The sequence below is a fragment of the Balaenoptera musculus genome, chromosome 3 (genome assembly GCF_009873245.2).
Source record: "Balaenoptera musculus isolate JJ_BM4_2016_0621 chromosome 3, mBalMus1.pri.v3, whole genome shotgun sequence".
Classification (NCBI taxonomy): Eukaryota; Metazoa; Chordata; class Mammalia; order Artiodactyla; family Balaenopteridae; genus Balaenoptera; species Balaenoptera musculus.
The window spans coordinates 64,844,214-64,864,784 of NC_045787.1; the positions used below are offsets into that span (position 1 = coordinate 64,844,214).

At 36.8% G+C, this 20,571-nt stretch overlaps 1 protein-coding gene across 4 annotated transcripts in view; it reads left to right on the plus strand.

Annotated features, from left to right (window-relative positions):
* XRCC4 (X-ray repair cross complementing 4) overlaps positions 1 to 20,571 on the plus strand; it is a 279,622-nt gene that overhangs the window by 23,073 nt on the left and 235,978 nt on the right. For 3 of the 4 annotated variants that reach the window (XM_036847936.1, XM_036847937.1, XM_036847938.1), the window contains exon 2: positions 17,412 to 17,560. In XM_036847936.1, the coding sequence (XP_036703831.1) occupies positions 17,422 to 17,560 (139 nt within the window). In that variant the 5' untranslated portion in view covers positions 17,412 to 17,421. The remainder of the gene's footprint in view (positions 1 to 17,411; positions 17,561 to 20,571) is intronic. The other variant, XM_036847939.1, reaches the window with a different exon arrangement.

Consider the following 20,571-nt stretch of genomic DNA (forward strand, 5'->3'; position numbering starts at 1 on the left):
ACCCTAGGACAAATGGTGAAAGCAAAGCTATACAGACAAAATCTCACACAGAAGCATACACATACACACTCACAAAAAGAGGAAATGGGGAAAAAATAATATATCTTGCTCCCAAAGTCCACCTCCTCAATTTGGGATGATTCACTGTCTATTCAGGTATTCCACAGATGCGGGCACATCAAGTTGATTATGAAGGTTTAATCCGCTGCTTCTGAGGCTGCTGGGAGAAATTTCCCTTTCTCTTCTTTGTTCGCACAGGTCCCGGGGTTCATCTTTGGATTTGGACCCGCCTCTGCGTGTAGGTCGCCTGAGGGCGTCTGTTCTTCGCTCACACAGGACGGGGTTAAAGAGCAGCTGATTCGGGGGCTCTGGCTCACTCAGGCCGGGGGGAGGGAGGGGTACGGAGTGCGGGGTGAGCCTGCGGCGGCAGAGGCCGGCGTGACGTTGCAGCAGCCTGAGGCGCGCCGTGTGTTCTCCCGGGGAAGTTGTCCCTGGATCACGGGACCCTGGCAGTGGCAGGCTGCACAGGCTCCCAGGAGGGACAGTGTGGATAGTGACCTGTGCTCGCACACAGGCTTCTTGGTGGTGGCAGCAGCAGCCTTAGCATCTCATGCCCGTCTCTGGGGTCCGTGCTGATAGCCGCGGCTCGCACCCGTCTCTGGAGCTCGTTTAGGCAGCGCTCTGAATCCCCTCTCCTCGCGCACCAGGAAACAAAGAGGCAAGAAAAAGTCTCTTGCCTCTTCGGCAGTTCCAGACCTTTTCCCGGACTCCCTCCCGGCTAGCTGTGGTGCACACCCCCTTCAGGCTGTGTTCACGCCACCAACCCCAGTGCTCTCCCTGATTTCCGACTGAAGCCCGAGTCTCAGCTCCAGCCCCTGCCCGCCCTGGCGGGTGAGCAGACAAGCCTCTTGGGCTGGTGGGTGCTACTCAGCACCGATCCTCTGTGCGGGAATCTCTCCGCTTTGCCCTCCGCACCCCTGTGGCTGCGCTCTCCTCCGTGGCTCTGAAGCTTCTCCCCTCCGCCACCTGTAGTCTCCCCCCGCGAAGGGGCTTCCTAGTGTGTGGAAACCTTTCCTCCTTTGCAGCTCCCTCCCACTGGTGCAGGTCCGGTCCCTATTGTTTTGTCTATGTTGTTTCTTTTTTCTTTTGCCCTACCCAGGTACGTGGGGAGTTTCTTGCCTTTTGGGAGGTCTGACGTCTTCTGCCAGCGTTCAGTGGGTGTTCTGTAGGAGCAGTTCCACGTGTAGATGTATTTCTGATGGCTCTGTGGGGAGGAAGGTGATCTCCACGTCTTACTCTTCTGCCATCTTCCCAATTTCTTCCTTACTTTTTTATTATAACTTTAACTCACATCTAGCAAAATTATATACTACCTTGTATTTTAGTTATAATTTTGTAGAACTGTATTTTGTCGTGTTCTTGTAACTGGATTAAAAGCTTCTGAGGGAAGACATCATTCCTTTTTTTTTTTTTTTTTTAAATCCGCTGGAGTTCTTATTGAGCACAAAGTTTGTACATAATGCTTCCTCAGTGAATGTTTGACTGGTAATGGAGTGGACTTTTTTTAACTGGCTTCCCTCAAATTGATGTCCGTTCATTATTTCAATTTATGGAAAGTTTTGGTTTTGTTCTATGTACTAAGTGACTCAGAAACTAACTTAACTTTGAATGGCTTTTCAGATCAGCTTTTTAAATTCTTCCTTGCAAAATTAAACTTCCTTCTCTTCCACGAGGTAGCTTCATTTGTTACTAAATATTTTATTAATTCTTTAGGAAAAGTGTTTGTTTAAAAAATAATTATTTCTTTTATTTTCTAAAGAATGTGATATTTCCAACTTCTTCCTAATGAGAAAAATCATCATTGATGACTCTGTAGTTTGAATTTTGTTGATGACTTTCATTTTTTTATAGGATGAACATCTCTGATTCAGTGCTATTTCAGAATCTTTTTAGGATTTAGTTTCAAAATTGATGTTTTGTTGTAGTCAGAAAAAGACAATGGATTGATTAATCTTTCTGATTAATATGGTAATGCAAAGAGGCTCTTTCTTAGCTATGTGACCTTATTTTTTTGCTGCCTGCTACAGATATTGGCTGCCAGACACTGCCATTCCACACTGTAGAAGCACAGCCTCCAAAATTCTGATACCTTCATAACAAATGACTTTTAATCTAGGTTAACTTCATTGCTTGCTTTATTCAGATGTTGTAGAGGTCAAACCATAGGAAGTCAGCAGAGTGGTAGTAGAATTCTGAAGCTATCAAAATTCCATTTCAGAGTCAGAAGCTATATACTCTAAACTCACTGTTGAGTGATTCAAGGGGCATAATTCAGCTCAGGCCCTCTTCCATTGGGAGGAAGAGCTGGAAGAATCTCTCTGAACACGATGATCCTGATATCTTCCCTATATTAGACCTTCTTTCTTTTTTCTCCAGTTGGGGAATAAGATGATTGACAACTGGGATCCTTGGAGGCTGATCGTAACTGCTTTCAATGCTTCTGGACCTTGGAAGGATGGATAGATATTCACAGGTATAGACTAGCGGTAGATATTTTAGGAGAAGGAATAGCATAAACAAAAGGGCAGTTGCAAGGGTGGATTCAGAATTCCTACTCAGCCTTTAGGTCTTAGATCTCATTTCCTCTAGAAAGCTTCCCATGACTGTCAATCTGGGTGTGTCTGATCTGGGTTCCCCTGTTGCCTCTTACTACCTCTTTATGGCTCTTAACCTCAATGATTTGTAACATGTGTTTATTTGACTTTTCTTCATGAGAGTATAAATGTTCTGAGGTCAGGGGATATGTCTATTTTATTCATAGGTCTATTCTCAGCACCTAACATAGTACTTGTTGTCTGGCAGGATCTAAATAAATATTTATGCATGACTTGTCATATTTCAAAAGTCACTTTTTTTGTGAGAGGCCAATCTGGGCCTCTTTATCCAGTGACATTAGAAAAGACCAGATTTCTCTGGTAAAGATTCCCTATTCCAAGAGCTTGGGGACAAAAGAATTGATTTCCGATTTAGTAGAGGATATACACCAATAGCCTTAAATAAAGCTGGACTAAGGCTATTTTGTTTGGCACATTGGGGTGTTTTCCAGCACCAATAACCAATTCTCCAGTTCTCCAATACCAACTAGGTGTCCAACAATTCAATTTAATTCTTACACTGCCTACCTGGAGTTAGTGTTAGTTTCCATAGGTTAAAGGGTTCAGTCCCATAAGACTGCCGTCACTTCAGATGCCAGTTGCAAGTCCTGGGTCACCCATACTTCTGACCTGCTATAAATTGGGGGTTCCCATGACCATCTCCTCAGGTTTGATAATTTGCTAGAATGGCTTACAGAACTCAGGAAAACACTAAAACACTTTACCTTTATTTACTGGTTCAGTAAAAAAGATACGGCTGAGGAACAACTGGAAGAGATGCATAGGACAAGGTATAGGAGGTTAGGGTGCAGAGCTTCAGTGCATTGACTGGGCAAGCTGCTCTCCCAGTACTTTGATATGTTCACCAACCCAGAAGCACCCCTCCCCCCAATTTCTTTGTTCCAGAGTTTTAATAGAGCTCAATCTCCAGCTCCACACTCCTCTCTGGAGTTGAGGTGGGGGTGAGGCTGAAAGTGCCAACCCTTTAATCTTTTGGCCTTTCTGGTGACCAGCCACATCCTGAGGCTATCTAGTGACCCCACCCTAAGTCAACTCATTAGTATAAACACTGGTATGATTGAAAGGGGCTGTTCATGATAAACAAAAGACACTCCTGGTGTTAGGACTTGTACTCTTCATAAATTGTACAAGGCTTGATTGAAATTTTAGGGGTACAAAGTTTCAATTCAATTTGAGAATGCATCACATAAGGGGACTCAGAATTGAATCTTTTCTTTGATCTTGGAATCTCCTCCCACTAGAGTTATCTACAATATGTTCGGGGATGTGCTTGAAAATGACTCAGACTCAGCAATTACAGCATGGGAAATAAGTATGTAATTATTCGTCCAGTTAGGTATGTTAAGTAATCATGTGCCATTTATAACTTAGTATTATTTGAACCATGTGAAATTGCCATTTTTTTATAGGTTAAAAAATGTGAAATATTGGCATTTTCATATGGTTCCTAAATATTTTTGTTTGGCTGAATTAGGTAGGGTCACCAGTTGAGGATATGTTGTAGGGTTTTTTTTCAGGGTTAACTCTCATTTGTACCCCAGTCTTATCATTCATCCCCTTGTTTGCCATTAGAAAATAGGCAGATAAATGGGTATAGTTTTAAGTAAATGGTGGGTTTGTGAGTGGGGGAAAAGTATAGTACAAGTCTTGTTTCTTTTCCATACAAGTGCTTTTAGTTACATTTCAGTTCTGAGCAGCACATTTTTCAAGTAGAAAAGGCTTGAATCTTTTGATCTTTTTGATCAGGCCACCCAAGATGTCTATTCTCTTGATCTGTACATCCCCTGCTTAACCAGTGCCTGCTTCACCTACACCCTCCTCACAGGACTGACCTTCTTACATACGTGCCCCTGCCCCAGCTAGTGATTGTTCATATCAAGGGGCAGTGAGGGGCCCGTGCCCCTCTGCTAGTTTCCCTGGTAGTTGAGGAGCCCACCTGATGTCAGTTCCCAGTTGGGAACCTCCCCCTTCCCACCCCCGCCCCGGGAGCGAAGCCTGCCATCACATCCTGCCTGCTGTCTGCCGCACTTGGTGAGGTGTTGCTCCAGGATCTTGCTTCAGACATGTAAGCTCCCCTTATACATTAAACCACTGATGTCTCTGTTGCTGACTCCAGGCTCTTTCTTCGGTCTCGAAGCTGGGCAAGTACAGGCCTTGCAGGCCTGCATGGTGTAGCCCAACAACTGTGTGTAAGCTTAACTGATGGTGTTTCATAGGAACCTCTTCACTCTTTCTGAAATTAAAATATGAGAGAGGGTCAAAATTTTGAGGCTTAAGAAATCATAATTGTTAAATTCTTAATGAAAAAATACTGTTGCTTAAGCTAATAATATATCTGAGGTACTATCTTATTTCTTCATTTCTGTTAAGTGTCTTTCTCATATGAAACTGCAATTAGAATGGAAGTATTGTTGTGAACATTTAGAAAGTTTCCAAAATGTTAAGTATACTCTCATTCTTTCTGCCAAGGTTGTTTGTAATCAAGAGTGTCCATTTGATGAATATAAAGGAAATCGTAGTCTTGGAACTTTGAGTCCAATTCTAGGTGTTAGATTTTATGTGGGAAATTTATTCAGGCCATTTTATTGTTTTTTAATACTCACTTCATTGGGTAAGAGAAAAGAAAGGAGAGGAAGTGGAATCTGAACGAATCACTGAAACTAATGATTATTAATGGTGTTTGTAAAAGATAAGCAGAGGAAATGAGCAGTAATATGATATTTGGAATGCCAGCAGCTGGCATTCCATACTCATAAGAGATAATTGAGAATAGTCTGTAACCATGGCAAAGATACTTTAGGTTTAGACTTATTTTATTGTTCTAATGCTTTATTCCTGAAGCATCAGATTGTTTATTTAATGTCTTCCTTGAATATCAGCTGTATATTACAAGTGTTTGAACAAGATTATACCAACAGTCTTAATTATATTTTGCTCTTACTTAGGGTAACCAACCATCCTAGTTTGCCTGGGGTTGAGAGATTTCCTAGGACATGGGACTTTCAGTGTTAAAACCAGGAAAATCTCAGGCAAGCCTGGACAGATGGTCACCTTACTTTCATTTCAAATTTAATCGAATGGAGAAAATCCTGACATAATTAGAAAGGTATTTAAGAATCCTGTAAATTCTTCGCCCTTAAAGTTTAGAAAATTCTAACTTGAAAACATTATTTCAGGAGAGCATTTCTTCTACGGAAGGTTAGTTTTGTTTTACTTGCTTTGGAAATTTAAAGGTAAATTGATTTTGTGGTCATTTTTCAAAAAGACCTTAATTTACCCTTTGGTCACATAGATAACAACCAGCAAGTCGACATGCTATTAATAATGAAAATGCTAGGAATAAATTATTAATTAAAAAATACTCAGTGTGGGAATTCTGATAAGATAAACAGGAATAGTCATTGCTTTTAAAAAAGTTCTGAACAAATAAGAAAATAGTGTTCTTTTCTGAAATTGTTACATGATGTTTGTCTTAAACATAAGTAGCCTAGTGGCTGTTGTATAAACCTTTCTTTCCTTTTTATATATCCTTGAATTTTTGTAACATGATAAACTTTTAAAAAATTTATCACCACACTTTTGGTTTACAATTTATATTTTTTTCTTTTCCTCATTTTTAAAAAAAGGAAGGTCAAACAAAATAATGTGATCAGGAATCTAATTACAGACTATTAACAGCATGTGCTGTGTGCTAATCTTTATTCTGAGCTCACTTTAGTTATCAGCCTACTTTTCTCAACAAGGGGGCACTTAAGTTAATTGCTTCATTAGAAACATGCTTTTAGCCCTTTCTGATCCCTAAGTACGACTCCTTGGCAGAGCTGCAGAAGTTTGAACACCTGCAGCCCAAGCAGCTTGAAAGGAAGCCATAACTCACTATAAAGGAAAATAAAAGAAGCTCAAGTTCAAAATGGTGTTATCAATGATACAGTGTTGTCACTAACTTGAGCTGACCTAAGAGAATTGGCTTCTGCATTGCTTCTTATCAGCATCCAAAAGGGCATACAAAATTCTTTGTAAACTAATTTAAAAAGTGTCTTGTTTATTCAGAAGCAACTGTGAATGGTATTTGTTCAGAGTCTAGATCACATCAGCCAACAACTTATTTCTCTTCTAAGAGAGAAGCCAAGTATCAAAGACACAAAGTACTAAAGATAAGCTTCTCAATTCTCAACTGTTCTGAGCTCTCAATAAAGCTACTGATGTACAAATTGGGGTGGGACCCAACTGTTTCCACCTGCAGGCTTGTCTTAGATCCTTGGCTCTGGCTGGGAGAGGTGCTGATACTAGTCTGACCTTTAGTGCCCTTAGAAAACAAAACACAGTCTTTCTTATGGCCCTAATCAATCAGTCCTTCTGAAGATTCCATCCCCTTTCTTCAAGTACTAGTCTTGGGGCAAAAGACCCATGGCTGACTATTCCCATTTACAGTGCTGGTGAAAGCAAAGAGATCCTTGATTCGCTCTTACGGAATCTTAAAACACATTACAAGTCATCCTTTTTCCTGTTTCTATGGTGGAGTCTTAGATGTTTTGTATTTGATATTTAATGAGAGGGTGACCTCAGTAAGTAAAAGAATGAAGTGCTTTCAAAACTGGTTCAAATAGTATATTATCAGGAAATTAAGACTCAGTTGAAATAAAGAAAACATTTATAAGGCTATTGAGGCATAAAATACTTATAGGATACTGAGTTGTCACATTTGAGCTATTAATATGTTAAGTCTGTAAGTGTGGCCCACAGGTAGCATCCAAAATTTCAAATCTGAGTTAACTAGAATAGAATCTTTAAAATAAAATCATTTAGTTTCTGTGATGAGTATCTAGAGTTAATCAGAAAATTGGAAAATATTTGAAACATGAATAATTCAAACATGTTAGAACTAATCTGACCCCTAAATGTCTTTTTAACATTATTATGATTAAAGCCTTTTATATCATTGTGAAAGTAGGATTTACTGATAGGCATCTGGAATATTGAATTTCAAATTAATTTGTTTCTATAATTAGAAATTTGTCACCTGTTTCAAACATGCTAAGAAATAACAGTGAAACCAATTGCTGTTTTAGAGAAATTCTAAGTTTCATTAATGCTAAAAATAGCCAGGGTTCTTCAGGCACATTTAAGAAAAAATAATCTGTGTAAGTGTGTGTGTATCTTTGTGTGTGTATATAAATTCTATACAGGCAAAACACTTCATCAGTAGTTTCTATTACCTTCTTCCCTCCCAGAATTGTGGTTTTAGGCCCATTAGAATTATGTAAGCCTCTAGGTATGTATTTTTCAATGATTGGCATAGAAAAACAGTAACACACATTTTCCAGTAATTTTCAAATTTAAGAATTGCAGACCATATGGGTAATTTACTGCATGTTAAGTGTATTGACTAATTGATCTAAAGAAAATATTTACAAGTGGATGAAGCATTTCAGAATTAAGTACATCTAGGCAAAGAAGACCTCAATGTAGGAAAAATTTCTGACTAAGTGAAATATTTAAAAATAATTATATTTTTTCAGTGATTATGATGTAGTCAAATCTACAAATTTCATATTTAAAAAATGTTAACATAATTGCTGTGGCTACAAGTATGGTTATTATATAACTATCTTTTTCTTCTGGGAAGAAGAATAATTTTCTGAGTAAACTTTAGGTAGATATTAGAATTATTGCTAACTTATCAGTTTAGAGGTATCTTACACTTTTTTTTTTTGAATTTTAGAATTTTATTTATTTTTTTATACAACAGGTTCTTATTAGTTATCCATTTTATACATATTAGTGTATACACGTCAATCCCAATCTCCCAGTTCATCACACCACCACCCCCACCCCACGGTGCTTTCCCCCTTTGGTGTCCATACATTTGTTCTCTACATCTGTGTCTCAGTTTCTGCCCTGCAGACCGGTCCATCTGTACCATTTTTCGAGGTTCCACATATATGCGTTAATATACGATATTTGTTTTTCTCTTTCTGACTTACTTCACTCTGTATAACAGTCTCTAGATTCATCCACGTCTCTACAAAAGACCCAATTTCGTTCTGTTTTATGGCTGAGTAATATTCCATTGCATATATGTACCACATCTTCTTTATCCATTCATCTGTTGATGGGCATTTAGGTTACTACCATGACCTAGCTATTGTAAATAGTGCTGCAATGAACATTGGGTTGCATGTGTCTTTTTGAATTATGGTTTTCTCTGGGTATATGCCCAGTAGCGGGATTGCTGGGTCATATGGTAATTCTATTTTTAGTTTTTTAAGGAACCTCCATACTGTTCTCCATAGTGGCTGTATCAATTTACGTTCCCACCAACAGTGCAAGAGGGATCCCTTTTCTCCACACCCTCTCCAGCATTTGTTGTTTGTAGATTTTCTGATGATGCCCATTCTGACTGGTGTGAGGTGATACCTCATTGTAGTTTTGATTTTCATTTCTCTAATAATTAGTGATGTTGAGCAGCTTTTCATGTGCTTCCTGGCCATCTGTATGTCTTCTTTGGAGAAATGTTTATTTAGGTCTTCTGCCCATTTTTGGATTGGGTTGTTTGTTTTTTTAATATTGAGCTGCATGAGCTGTTTATATATTTTGGAGATTAATCCTTTATCCATTGATTCATTTGCAAATATTTTCTCCCATTCTGAGGGTTGTCTTTTCGTCTTGTTTATAGTTTCCTTTGCTTTGCAAAAGCTTTTAAGTTTCATTAGGTTCCATTTGTTTATTTTTGTTTTTATTTCCATTACTCTAGGAGGTGGATCAAAAAAGACCTTGCTGTGATTTATGTCAAAGAGTGTTCTTCCTATGTTTTCCTCTAAGAGTTTTATAGTGTCTGGTCTTACATTTAGGTCTCGAATCCATTTTGAGTTTATTTTTGTGTATGGTGTTAGGGAGTGTTCTGATTTCATTCTTTTACATGTAGCTGTCCAGTTTTCCCAGCACCACTTATTGAAGAGACTGTCTTTTTTCCATTGTATATCCTTGCCTCCTTTGTCATAGATTAGTTGACCATAGGTGCGTGGGTTTACCTCTGGACTTTCTATCCTGTTCCATTGATCTATATTTCTGTTTTGTGCCAGTACCATATTGTCTTGATTACTGTAGCTTTGTTGTATAGTCTGAAGTCAGGGAGTCTGATTCCTCCAGCTCTGTTTTTTCCCCTCAAGACTGCTTTGGCTATTCGGGGTCTTTTGTGTCTCCATACAAATTTTAACATTTTTTGTTCCAGTTCTGTAAAAATGCCATTGGTAATTTGATAGGGATTGCATTGAATCAGTAGATTGCTTTGGGTAGTATAGTCATTTTCACAATATTGATTCTTCAGATCCAGGAACATGGTATATCTCTCCATCTGTTTGTATCATCTTTAATTTCTTTCCTCAGTGTCTTATAGTTTTCTGCATACAGGTCTTTTGTCTCCTTAGGTAGGTTTATTCCTAGGTATTTTATTCTTTTTGTTGCAATGGTAAATGGGAGTGTTCCCTTAATTTCTCTTTCAGATTTTTCATCATTAGTGTGTCAGAGTGCAAGACATTTCTGTGCATTAATTTTGTATCCTGTAACTCTACCAAATTCATTGATTAGCTCTAGTAGTTTTCTGGTGGCATCTTTAGGATTCTCTATGTATAGTATCATGTCATCTGCAAACAGTGACAGTTTTACTTCTTCTTTTCCAATTTGTATTCCTTTTATTTCTTTTTCTTCTAATTGCCGTGGCTAGGACTTCCAAAACTGTGTTGAATAATAGTGGTGAGAGTGGACATCCTTGTCTTGTTCCTGATCTTAGAGGAAATGCTTTCAGTTTTTCACCATTGAGAATGATGTTTGCTGTGGGTTTGTCGTATATGACCTTTAATATGCTGAGATAGGTTCCCTCTAGTCCCACCTTCTGGAGAGTTTTTTTCATAAATGGGTGTTGAATTTTTTTGAAAGCTTTTTCTGCATCTATTGAGATGATCATATGGTTTTTATTCTTCAATTTGTTAATATGGTGTATCACATTGATTGATTTGCGTATATTGAAGAATCCTTGCATCCCTGGGATAAATCCCACTTGATCATGGTGTATGATCCTTTTACTATGTTGTTGGATTCTGTTTGCTAGTATTTTGTTGAGGATTTTTGCATCTATATTCATCAGTGATATTGGTCTGTAATTTTCTTTTTTTGTAGTATCTTTGTCTGGTTTTGGTGTCAGGGTGATGGTGGCCTCATAGAATGAGTTTGGGAGTGTTCCTTCCTCTGCAATATTTCGGAAGAGTTTGAGAAGGATGGGTGTTAGCTCTTCTCTAAATGTTTGATAGAATTCACCTGTGAAGCCATTTGGTCCTGGACTTTTGTTTGTTGTAAGATTTTTAATCACAGTTTCAATTTCATTACTTGTGATTGGTCTGTTCATATTTTCTATTTCTTCCTGTTTTACACTTAGAAGGTTATACCTTTCTAAGAATTTTTCTATTTCTTCCAGGTTGTCCATTTTATTGGCATACAGTTGCTTGTAGTAGTCTCTTAGGATGCTTTGTATTTCTCTGGTGTCTGCTGTAACTTCTCCTTTTTCATTTCTAATTTTGTTGATTTGTGTCCTCTCCCTCTTTTTCTTGATGAGTCTGGCTAATGGTTTATCAATTTTGTTTATCTTCTCAAAGAACCAGCTTTTAATTTTATTGATCTTCGCTATTGTTTTCTTTGTTTCTATTTCATTTATTTCTGCTGTTATCTTTATGATTTCTTTCCTTATACTAACTGGCTTTTGTGTGTTCTTCTTTCTCTAGTGCCTTTAGGTGTAAGATTAGATTGTTTACTTAAGATTCTTCTTTTTTCTTGAGGTAGGCTTGTATTGCTATAATCTTCCCTCTTAGAACTGCTTTTGCTGCATCCCATAGGTTTTGGATCATTGTGTTTTCATTGTCATTTATCTCTAGGTATTTTTTGATTTCCTCTTTGATTTCTTCAGTGATCTCTTGGTTATTTAGTAACGTATTGTTTAGCCTCCATGTTTCTGTGTTTTTTATGTTTTTTTCCCTGTAATTGATTTCTAATCTCATTTCTAATCTCATTAGCGTTGTCGTCAGAAAAGATGCTTGATATGATTTCAATTTTCTTAAATTTACTGAGGCTTGATTTGTGACCCAACATGTGATCTATCCTGGAGAATGTTCCGTGTGTACTTGAGAAGAAAGTGTAATCTGCTGTTTTTGGATGGAATGCCCTATAAATATCAGTGAAATCTATCTGGTCTGTTGTGTCATTTAAAGCTTGTGTTTCCTTATTAATTTTCTGTTTGGATGATCTGTCCATTGGTGTAAGTGAGGTGTTAAATTCCCCCAGTATTATTGTGTTACTGTTGATTTCCTCTTTTATAGATGTTAGCAGTTGCCTTATATATTGAGGTGCTCCTATATTGGGTGCATATATATTTATAATTGTTATATCTTCTTCTTGGATTGATCCCTTGATCATTGTGTAGTGTCCTTCCTTGTCTCTTGTAACATTCTTTATTTTAAAGTCTATTTTATCTGATATGAGTATAGCTACTCCAGCTTTCTTTTGATTTCCATTTGCATGGAATATCTTTTTCCATCCCCTCACTTTCAGTCTGTATGTGTCCCTAGGTCTGAAGTGGGTCTCTTGTATACAGCATATATATGGGTCTTGTTTTTGTATCCATTCAGCGAGCCTGTTTCTTTTGGTTGCAACATTTAATCTGTTCACGTTTATGGTAATTATCGATATGTATGTTCCTATTACCATTTTCTTAATTGTTTTGGATTTGTTTTTGTAGTCCTTTTCTTCTCTTGTGTTTCCCACTTAGAGAAGTTCCTTTAGCATTTGTTGTAGAGCTGGTTTGGTGGTGCTGAATTCTCTTAGCTTTTGCTTGTCTGTAAAGCTTTTGATTTCTCTGTCAAATCTGAATGAGATCCTTCCTGGGTAGAGTAATCTTGGTGGTAGGTTCTTCCCTTTCATCACTTTAAGTATATCATGCCACTCCCTTCTGGCTTGTAGAGTTTCTGCTGAGAAATCAGATGTTAACCTTATGGGAGTTCCCTTGTATGTTATTTGTCATTTTTCCCTTGCTGCTTTTAATAATTTTTCTTTGTCTTTAATTTTTGCCAATTTGATTACTATGTGTCTTGGCATGTATCTCCTTGGGTTTATCCTGTATGGGACTCTCTGTGCTTCGTCGACTTGGGTGGCTATTTCCTTTCCCATGTTAGGGAAGTTTTCGACTATAATCTCTTCAGATATTTTCTCGGGTCCTTTCTCTCTCTCTTCTCCTTCTGGGACCCCCATAATGCGAATGTTGTTGCATTTAACGTTGTCCCAGAGGTCTCTTAGGCTGTCTTCATTTCTTTTCATTCTTTTTTCTTTATTCTGTTCCGCAGCAGTGAATTCCACCATTCTGCTTCCAGGTCACTTATTCATTCTTCTGCCTCAGTTATTCTGCTATTGATTCCTTCTAGTGTATTTTTCATTTCAGTTATTGTATTGCTCATCTCTGTTTGTTTGTTCTTTAATTCTTCTAGGTCTTTGTTAAACATTTCTTGCATTTTCTCGATCTTTGCCTCCATCTTTTTCCGAGGTCCTGGATCATCTTCACTATCATTATTCTGAATTCTTTTTCTGGAAGGTTGCCTAACTCTACTTCGTTTAGTTGTTTTTCTTGGGTTTTATCTTTTTCCTTCATCCAGTACATAGCCCTCTGCCTTTTCATCTTGTCTGTCTTTCTGTGAATGTGGTTTTTGTTCCACATGCTGCAGGATTGTAGTTCTTCTTGCTTCTCCTTCTACCCTCTGGTGGGTGAGGCTTTCTAAGAGACTTGTGCAAGTTTCCTGATGGGAGGGACTGTTGGTGGGTAGAGCTGGCTGTTGCTCAGGTAGGCAGAGCTCAGTAAAACTTTAATCCACTTGTCTGCTGATGGGTGGGGCTGGGTTCCCTCCCTGTTGGTTGTTTGGCCTGAGGTGACCCAACACTGGAGCCTACCTGGGCTCTTTGGTAGGGTTAATGGCAGACTCTGGGAGGGCTCATGCCATTAGTTCTGGGAAGGAGTACTTCCCAGAACTTCTGCTGCCAGTGTCCTTGTCCTCACGGTAAGACACAGCCAGCCCCCGCCTCTGCAGGAGACCCTCCAGCGCTAGCAGTAGGTCTGTTTCTGTCTCCCATGGGGTCACTGCTCCTTCCTCTGGGTCCCGATGTGCACTCTGTTTTGTGTGTGCCCTCCAAGAGTGGAGTCTCTGTTTCCCCCAGTCCTGTTGAAGTCCTGCAATCAAATCCCGCTAGGCTTCAAAATCTGATTCTCTAGGAATTCCTCCTCCTGTTGCCGGACCCCCAGGTTGGGAAGCCTGACGTGGGACTCAGAACCTTCACTCCAGTGGGTGGACTTCTGTGGTATAAGTGTTCTCCAGTTTGTGAGACACCCACCCAGCAGTTATGGGATTTGAATTTATTGTGATTGCGCCCCACCTACCGTCTCATTGTGGCTTCTCCTTTGTCTTTGGATGTGTGGTATCTTTTCTGGTAAGTTCCAGTGTCTTCTTGTCAATGATTGTTCAGCAGTTAGTCGTGATTCCGGTGCTCTCGCAAGAGGGAGTGAGAGCATGTCCTTCTACTCCACCATCTTGAACCAATCTCATTACACTGTTAGTTTTAGATATTTTTTCTATCATTCTGGAAGTTTCTCTGCTTCCTTGTGCTTTTTTCTGTAAGATAGTACAGCTCTAGCCTTCTATAATTAAGCATGCCTCTCATCCCCCAGAAGACAGAGAAGTTAGTTTTGTTTTGTGAAGATCTGACAGAAAGAGTTGTTTTGATTTTCATATTCATTTGTTAATTGAGAAAAATATGATGCTTTATTTAGGAGAACATAATAGTTTTAAATTGAGATAGCAAATTAAAATGATTTAAAAATTTGGCTTTTTAAAAAACTTATTAGTTATCAATGAAATGTCAATTAATAATTTACCTTTGGATTGTCACAACATAGTATTTATATTGGTCATAAAAATTTGAGGCAATTTTATACTCTTAGCTTTTTTAGGATCACCTAGTAAGAGATTCACGCTATGTGATTAAAGAATAATTCTCTCTAGTTTTTCATCTTTGAAGTGTGTGCTTTGTTCCTCGTTTTGACTTTTTATAATGTTTTTTCTTTGCATACTTGTAATTTTTACGGTATTCCTTTAGTTTTGTTAGCATCTATAGCTTAGGTATCTCTTAATGAAGTGTACATGGGCAAAGGATATTCCAGTATTAGAAAAAATATAGTTTTTTGCTTTGAACTAAGTAGAATGTGGCATATCGCAGTCTGGTAAGTTTGAGGTCAATCTGGGTAAGATTCTAGAGTGAATTATCAGAAGAATAGTTTTCGAATTAATAGAAGAATAACCCGTAATCATTAGAAATGAGAGTGGGGTCACTAAGAAAAATGTCTGTCTTAATTTCTTTTCTCTCCCCTCCCCTCCCCTCCCCTTCCCTTCTTTTCTTTTCTTTTTTTAATAGCACTCCTAGACTGGCAGAGTAGGTAGGTTTTACGAAGGACCATCTTGATATCCTTGTGACTTAAATGGAGGTATAAGCAGTACAGCCACCTAGTAGTAGTGATTGATGTCTAAGAGAGGCTTGTTTCTAATGGCAAGCCACAGAAGTCTATGCTTGAGCTTGTTCTGCTCAACATTTTACATAAATGATTTTAATACTCAGAAGGGAGGTTTATCAAACTTTTAAATGGCAGGGTCAGCAAGAGATTATAAATGTGCTGGATCACAGTAACAGAATCACTATTCACTGTAACCTTGACAAACCAAATGTATATTTGAAATTGCACACCTGCAAAGAACAAACAAAACAAAAATTGAACCTTGTACACATATTCGGTCACATAATTTATGACAAAAGTAACAGCATTGCAGTAGGAAAGGATAGTCTTTAATAAATAATACTTGGTCTATTAGATATCCATGTGGAAAAAATATATTTTGACCCCTCCTGACAATTGATGTACAAAAATCAATTCCAGATGGATTGCAGATCTAAATGTGAGAGATACAATTATAAAGCTCTTAGGTAAACATAGGAGAACATCTTGGTGACCAAAGAGTTCTTAAGTAGTACACAAAAAGTACAACTATAACATACAGATTTTGATAAATTTTAACTTCATGAAAATTAAGAACTTCTTTTCATCCAAAGATACCATTATGAGAGTGAAAACATAGCTTACAGAATGGAAGAACAGTACATGTATCTATAAAAGGATTCATAATCCAAAAAATAAAGAACAAAACAAAAAGAAAATAATATATCAATAAGAATGTCAATAAGAAAAATACAACTGAATAAAAACATTGGCAAGATTTAACAGATACTCCACAAAACAGGATGTTCAAATGCACAATCAAGATATGAAAAGGACTCAACATCATTAATCATCAGGAAAATGTGAATAAACCATTGTGTAATACTACATACCCACCAAAATGGCTAAAATTAAAAAGATGAGAAATGTTTGCAAGGACATGGAGTGATCAGAATTCTCACCTACCAAGTGTGTAAATTGGTACAAACATTTTAGAAAATTTTTGGCTGTGTACTGCTAAAACTGAACATATGCATATCCTCTGATCCAGAAATTTCACTCATGGGTATATACTCATAGATATATGCCCAACAGAAAAGCCTAGATATTTGCTAGCATATTTATGGAAGCACTATTTGTGCTAGTCAAAACCTGGAAAGTACTCAAATGCCTGTCACTAGTAGAATGGATTAATAAATTGTACTACACGCATATAATGGAATATTATACAACTATGAGCATAATCTGCAATTCTAAGAAGCATTTCTCAAACATAATGTTGCATAAAAGAAGCCAGACAAAATAAAATGTGCTGTATGATTATATTTACATGAAAGTACAAAGATACTCAAAATTCTGATCTGTTAGGAAAGTGGTTATTTGGGGACAGTGACTGGAAAAGGGGTGTTGTGAGAACGAGTGCTGGGGTGGTAATGTTCTGCTTCCTGATCTAGGTACTGCTTATGTGGATTTGCTTAATTATAAAACTTCCAAGTTAGGTTTTAGATAGCTGTACTTTTGCCTGGATATAATACTTCAATATAAAGTTTTAAAAATGCAAAAAGTTTATTGGCCTCAGGCTGTAATAGCTTGATATAATCCATCTCCATTACAGGGTACTTCTGTCTCAGTGGACAGAGTGAGTCCTGGGAACCCCTTTCTTAGAGAAGACGTGATAGGTATGGCCAACTCTTGGGTTCTGAGATTTTCTTTTCCAAATCTTTATGCTACTTTCCCTTTTCATTTACACAGTCTTTCTCCAGACAGAGACTAAGAACTTGATCCAATTTATTCTCACTAATTGTAATCAGATTCCAGTCCTCAGATTATTCCCAGATCACTCACATAAGTTCTTGTGACCATTTGTCATAGAGAAAGAGGCTTTGGGGAAAATGTGATCTTCATATTGTTGGAGATGGTAATTTTTATTCAGCTACACAACTTGGACAAATCATTTATGAGCCTCTGCTTTTATCTGTAAAAATTGTGAATCAGTATTGAACAGAACTGTGATTTACTGAGTTTGATGGTTGACTATTATATAGCTTTTTGTTTTACTTATTTCCTTGGTGCTTTGTGTAGCTGAGAGACCAGTACAGAAAGCATCATTATTTGATAGTCACAGTTTCTTGCAAAAATATTTTTTTTTTCTTTTATAACAGGTGATCAGAAATGGAGAGAAAAGTAAGCAGAATCTATCTTGCTTCTGAACCTGATATAATTCATTTTCTCCAAGTTGCTTGGGAAGAAACACTAGGATCTGGTTTTGTTATTACACTTACTGATGGGCAGGCAGCATGGACTGGGACAGGTAATATTAAAAGCGAATTTTTTAAAGAAAAATTTCAATAATGTGCTATTCTTCAGTCCTCAGTGATACTTCAAGTTAAAATGTTTCTTTAATAGATATTGCTTAAAATGAACATGATTGCTTTTACTTGTTATTGCTGTCTGATTTACACAGAGATTTGTAATATTAATATTGTTTTCTGTAAGTAATATTAATAGAAGGATAGAGAAATAACCATTTGAGTCTTAATACTTGGAGTTGGTCAGAGTTTTTAAAATGATCTCTTTATACAAAACATAAATAGTACTTTTTATATGTATCTTTTCTTAGGACCCCAGGGAAATATTGGGAGGCACAGGAAGGTGGATTGGCTGGGCCAAGGCTTGGGACAGTGGGGTGGTGGTGGTTTTCTTTTTATTTCATATACTTATATTGTTGAATTATTTTCCAGTGAACATGTACTACATTTGTAACAAAATGAAACAGAACTAATAGCCTAAAACTTTGTAGACCAAAGTTCAAACCCATATATGGGATTTTGGCTATTATTTTATGAAATAGACTTTTGCTTTTTTTATCTTTGGTAATAATCTTTTTAAAGAGGTTAATGACCCTGAAATCATTTATGGAACATTGCAGGTGTAAAGTCAAAATATCTAGAATTATGTTTTACTCATATAGCAAAGTTTTGTTGATAATATACTTCTAAAATATTTTATTGAAAGATTTAAAAAGCTATTTCTACAGTTATGAAATAGTAATTTCTAGAGTTATGTTGTAAATGATGTTTTAGGTAGAAGAATTTTGTCATATTAATTTATGTGCTATTTGTATCTTCTATCAACTTTTGAAATATTCCCCTAAAATTTATTACTGTAATAATTATTATATCACCTTTTAAAATCACAATACATTGTGAAGTTTTGTTTTCTTCTTGAGTGTTACAAATTCTATTATACAACATAGTCAAACTGAATTTGTACTTACAGGGTTTTGGTTTTTATTACTAATTTTTTTATGACAGAGAATGAGGAATGGTAATATAAGTATTATTGTAAAATAAAGAAATTTCAAGGATAATGTTTGTAGTACCTGTTATGGTATCTATTTAAGCTGTAAATTTCTATGTAAGAGAATTCAGTTGTTGGTTGGTTGTTGCAGTGCAGGGCTGGAGGAAAATTTGTCAGGTTAGCTCTGTGTATGCTGGTGAAGGTACACCCAAGTGACAATAACTCTGTTCTGGGGTAAATGGTACACAGGGTTGAAGACCATGGCAGTAGGTTAATGCCAGTTTTCAGGGAGAAAACAGCAGTTCCAACAGCACAGCCCAGGAGGCAGGTCCTAGGTGATATGTGTAAGGAATTTATAACTTAGATATTTCCAGTTAACAAATGGTTTATTCTGTATAACAAGAAGTTATGGTCAGACGGATGACCTTGAGGTATTTTAAGAGCCTTAATTATCAAAGAAAAAGATTAAATTTTGATGTAGTCAGTAAACCTCATTCACCAAGACAAAGAACAATAATACGTTGTTTGAATTTTTTTTAATATCATTAAGGACTGGGAAAAGAAAAAGAATACTGTGGTTAACTCTTAAATCTTAATTTAACCAGAAATTTAAGTTAACTTTACATTTATGGAACATTTTGTTTATGTCATACAAAATGTGCTGGCAGTTGTTCTTAATATTATTAAGATGAATATTGTTTCACTAGCCTACATTCATTGAGAGCAAAGGACACATCTGATTTGTCAACCACTGTTCATAAGTATCTCTATCAGTACATAGGACATACATGCCTTGATGGATAGTCTCTGAAAGAAAGAATGAAAGGATGCCTGAAATATATAAAATTGGTTAGGAAAAAGAAGAACGTAAACTACTCATTTTAGAGTTAGCATATATTTTAATGAAAACTCCAGTTTCATATTTACTTGTTGGCATTGATCATAAATGCAGTATGTTTTACCATTTGTTTTTCAGCTAATGAAATTTAGTGTGACAAAATGTGATATCAAACTTCTGTATCCCTTGGTGGATTGTTAATATTTTGGCTTCCTGTACTGAACAAGCTTTCAAACAGAAAATTTTATAGTGTACTGGATCTGGTCATTTATTTTCAAAGATATTGAAGTTTTAAATCTCACAAATGTTTAATGCCTTTTATTATTCACTTGTGTGAATTTCAGGGACAAAATACGTAACCAAATAATATAACATTGTTTCCATGTTTAGTTAAGTCTTATACATAAATATAATTTGGTTTGGCACTTTACAGATAGACAACAAGATAATTAAGAACATTGAAACAATTAAATAATTGAAACATGAAAATGAATTTCCTTCCTATACCTCATCCTGTTTTTTGTACAACTTTTTGATTTCTGCAACCTTCAATTTGGATAATTTTTTTTCTCTTTTCATTTGAGTGAAATTAAAAGGATGTGGGGTTCCTTTTAATCTCCCACACACTAAACTCACTGATTTCTTTTCCATTAGCAATGTTTTATCTAATGAATGTTTTGGGGTCTAATTATCATGTGGTCTATCATCACTTCAGCATTATAGAGGATTATATCACAGGGTTAAGTCACAAAGTGGGTTAATGATCGATGACTGTTATTTGACTTTCATAAGAATTGCAGTCAGCGGTAAGAAACTTATATCACCCATCTCTGGACTAAAGTTCATTGAAGAGTAAATTAAACTTTTTAGTGCATTTATTATCAAATAATTATATCCACCTATATTTGTTCTAAACACTGATATGTTTGGTGACCTATATGGAGATTATGTGACAGAGCTCAGTAGAAAAAGGATTTTTAAGGAATGAAGTAGAAAAGTGGGTCTGTGATATGATGACTTATTAAGTCTGTGTGTCTTCTCAGCTCTGACACAAACTTAGGATATGCAGTCTTTTGGTTCATTATACATAAGGATCCAAAGTAAAGAATTTTCTTTCCTTACTTACGTCTTCACCTACCCACAAATAGTGTTAAAGTGATGCTTTCTTGGATCCTACCTGTCCG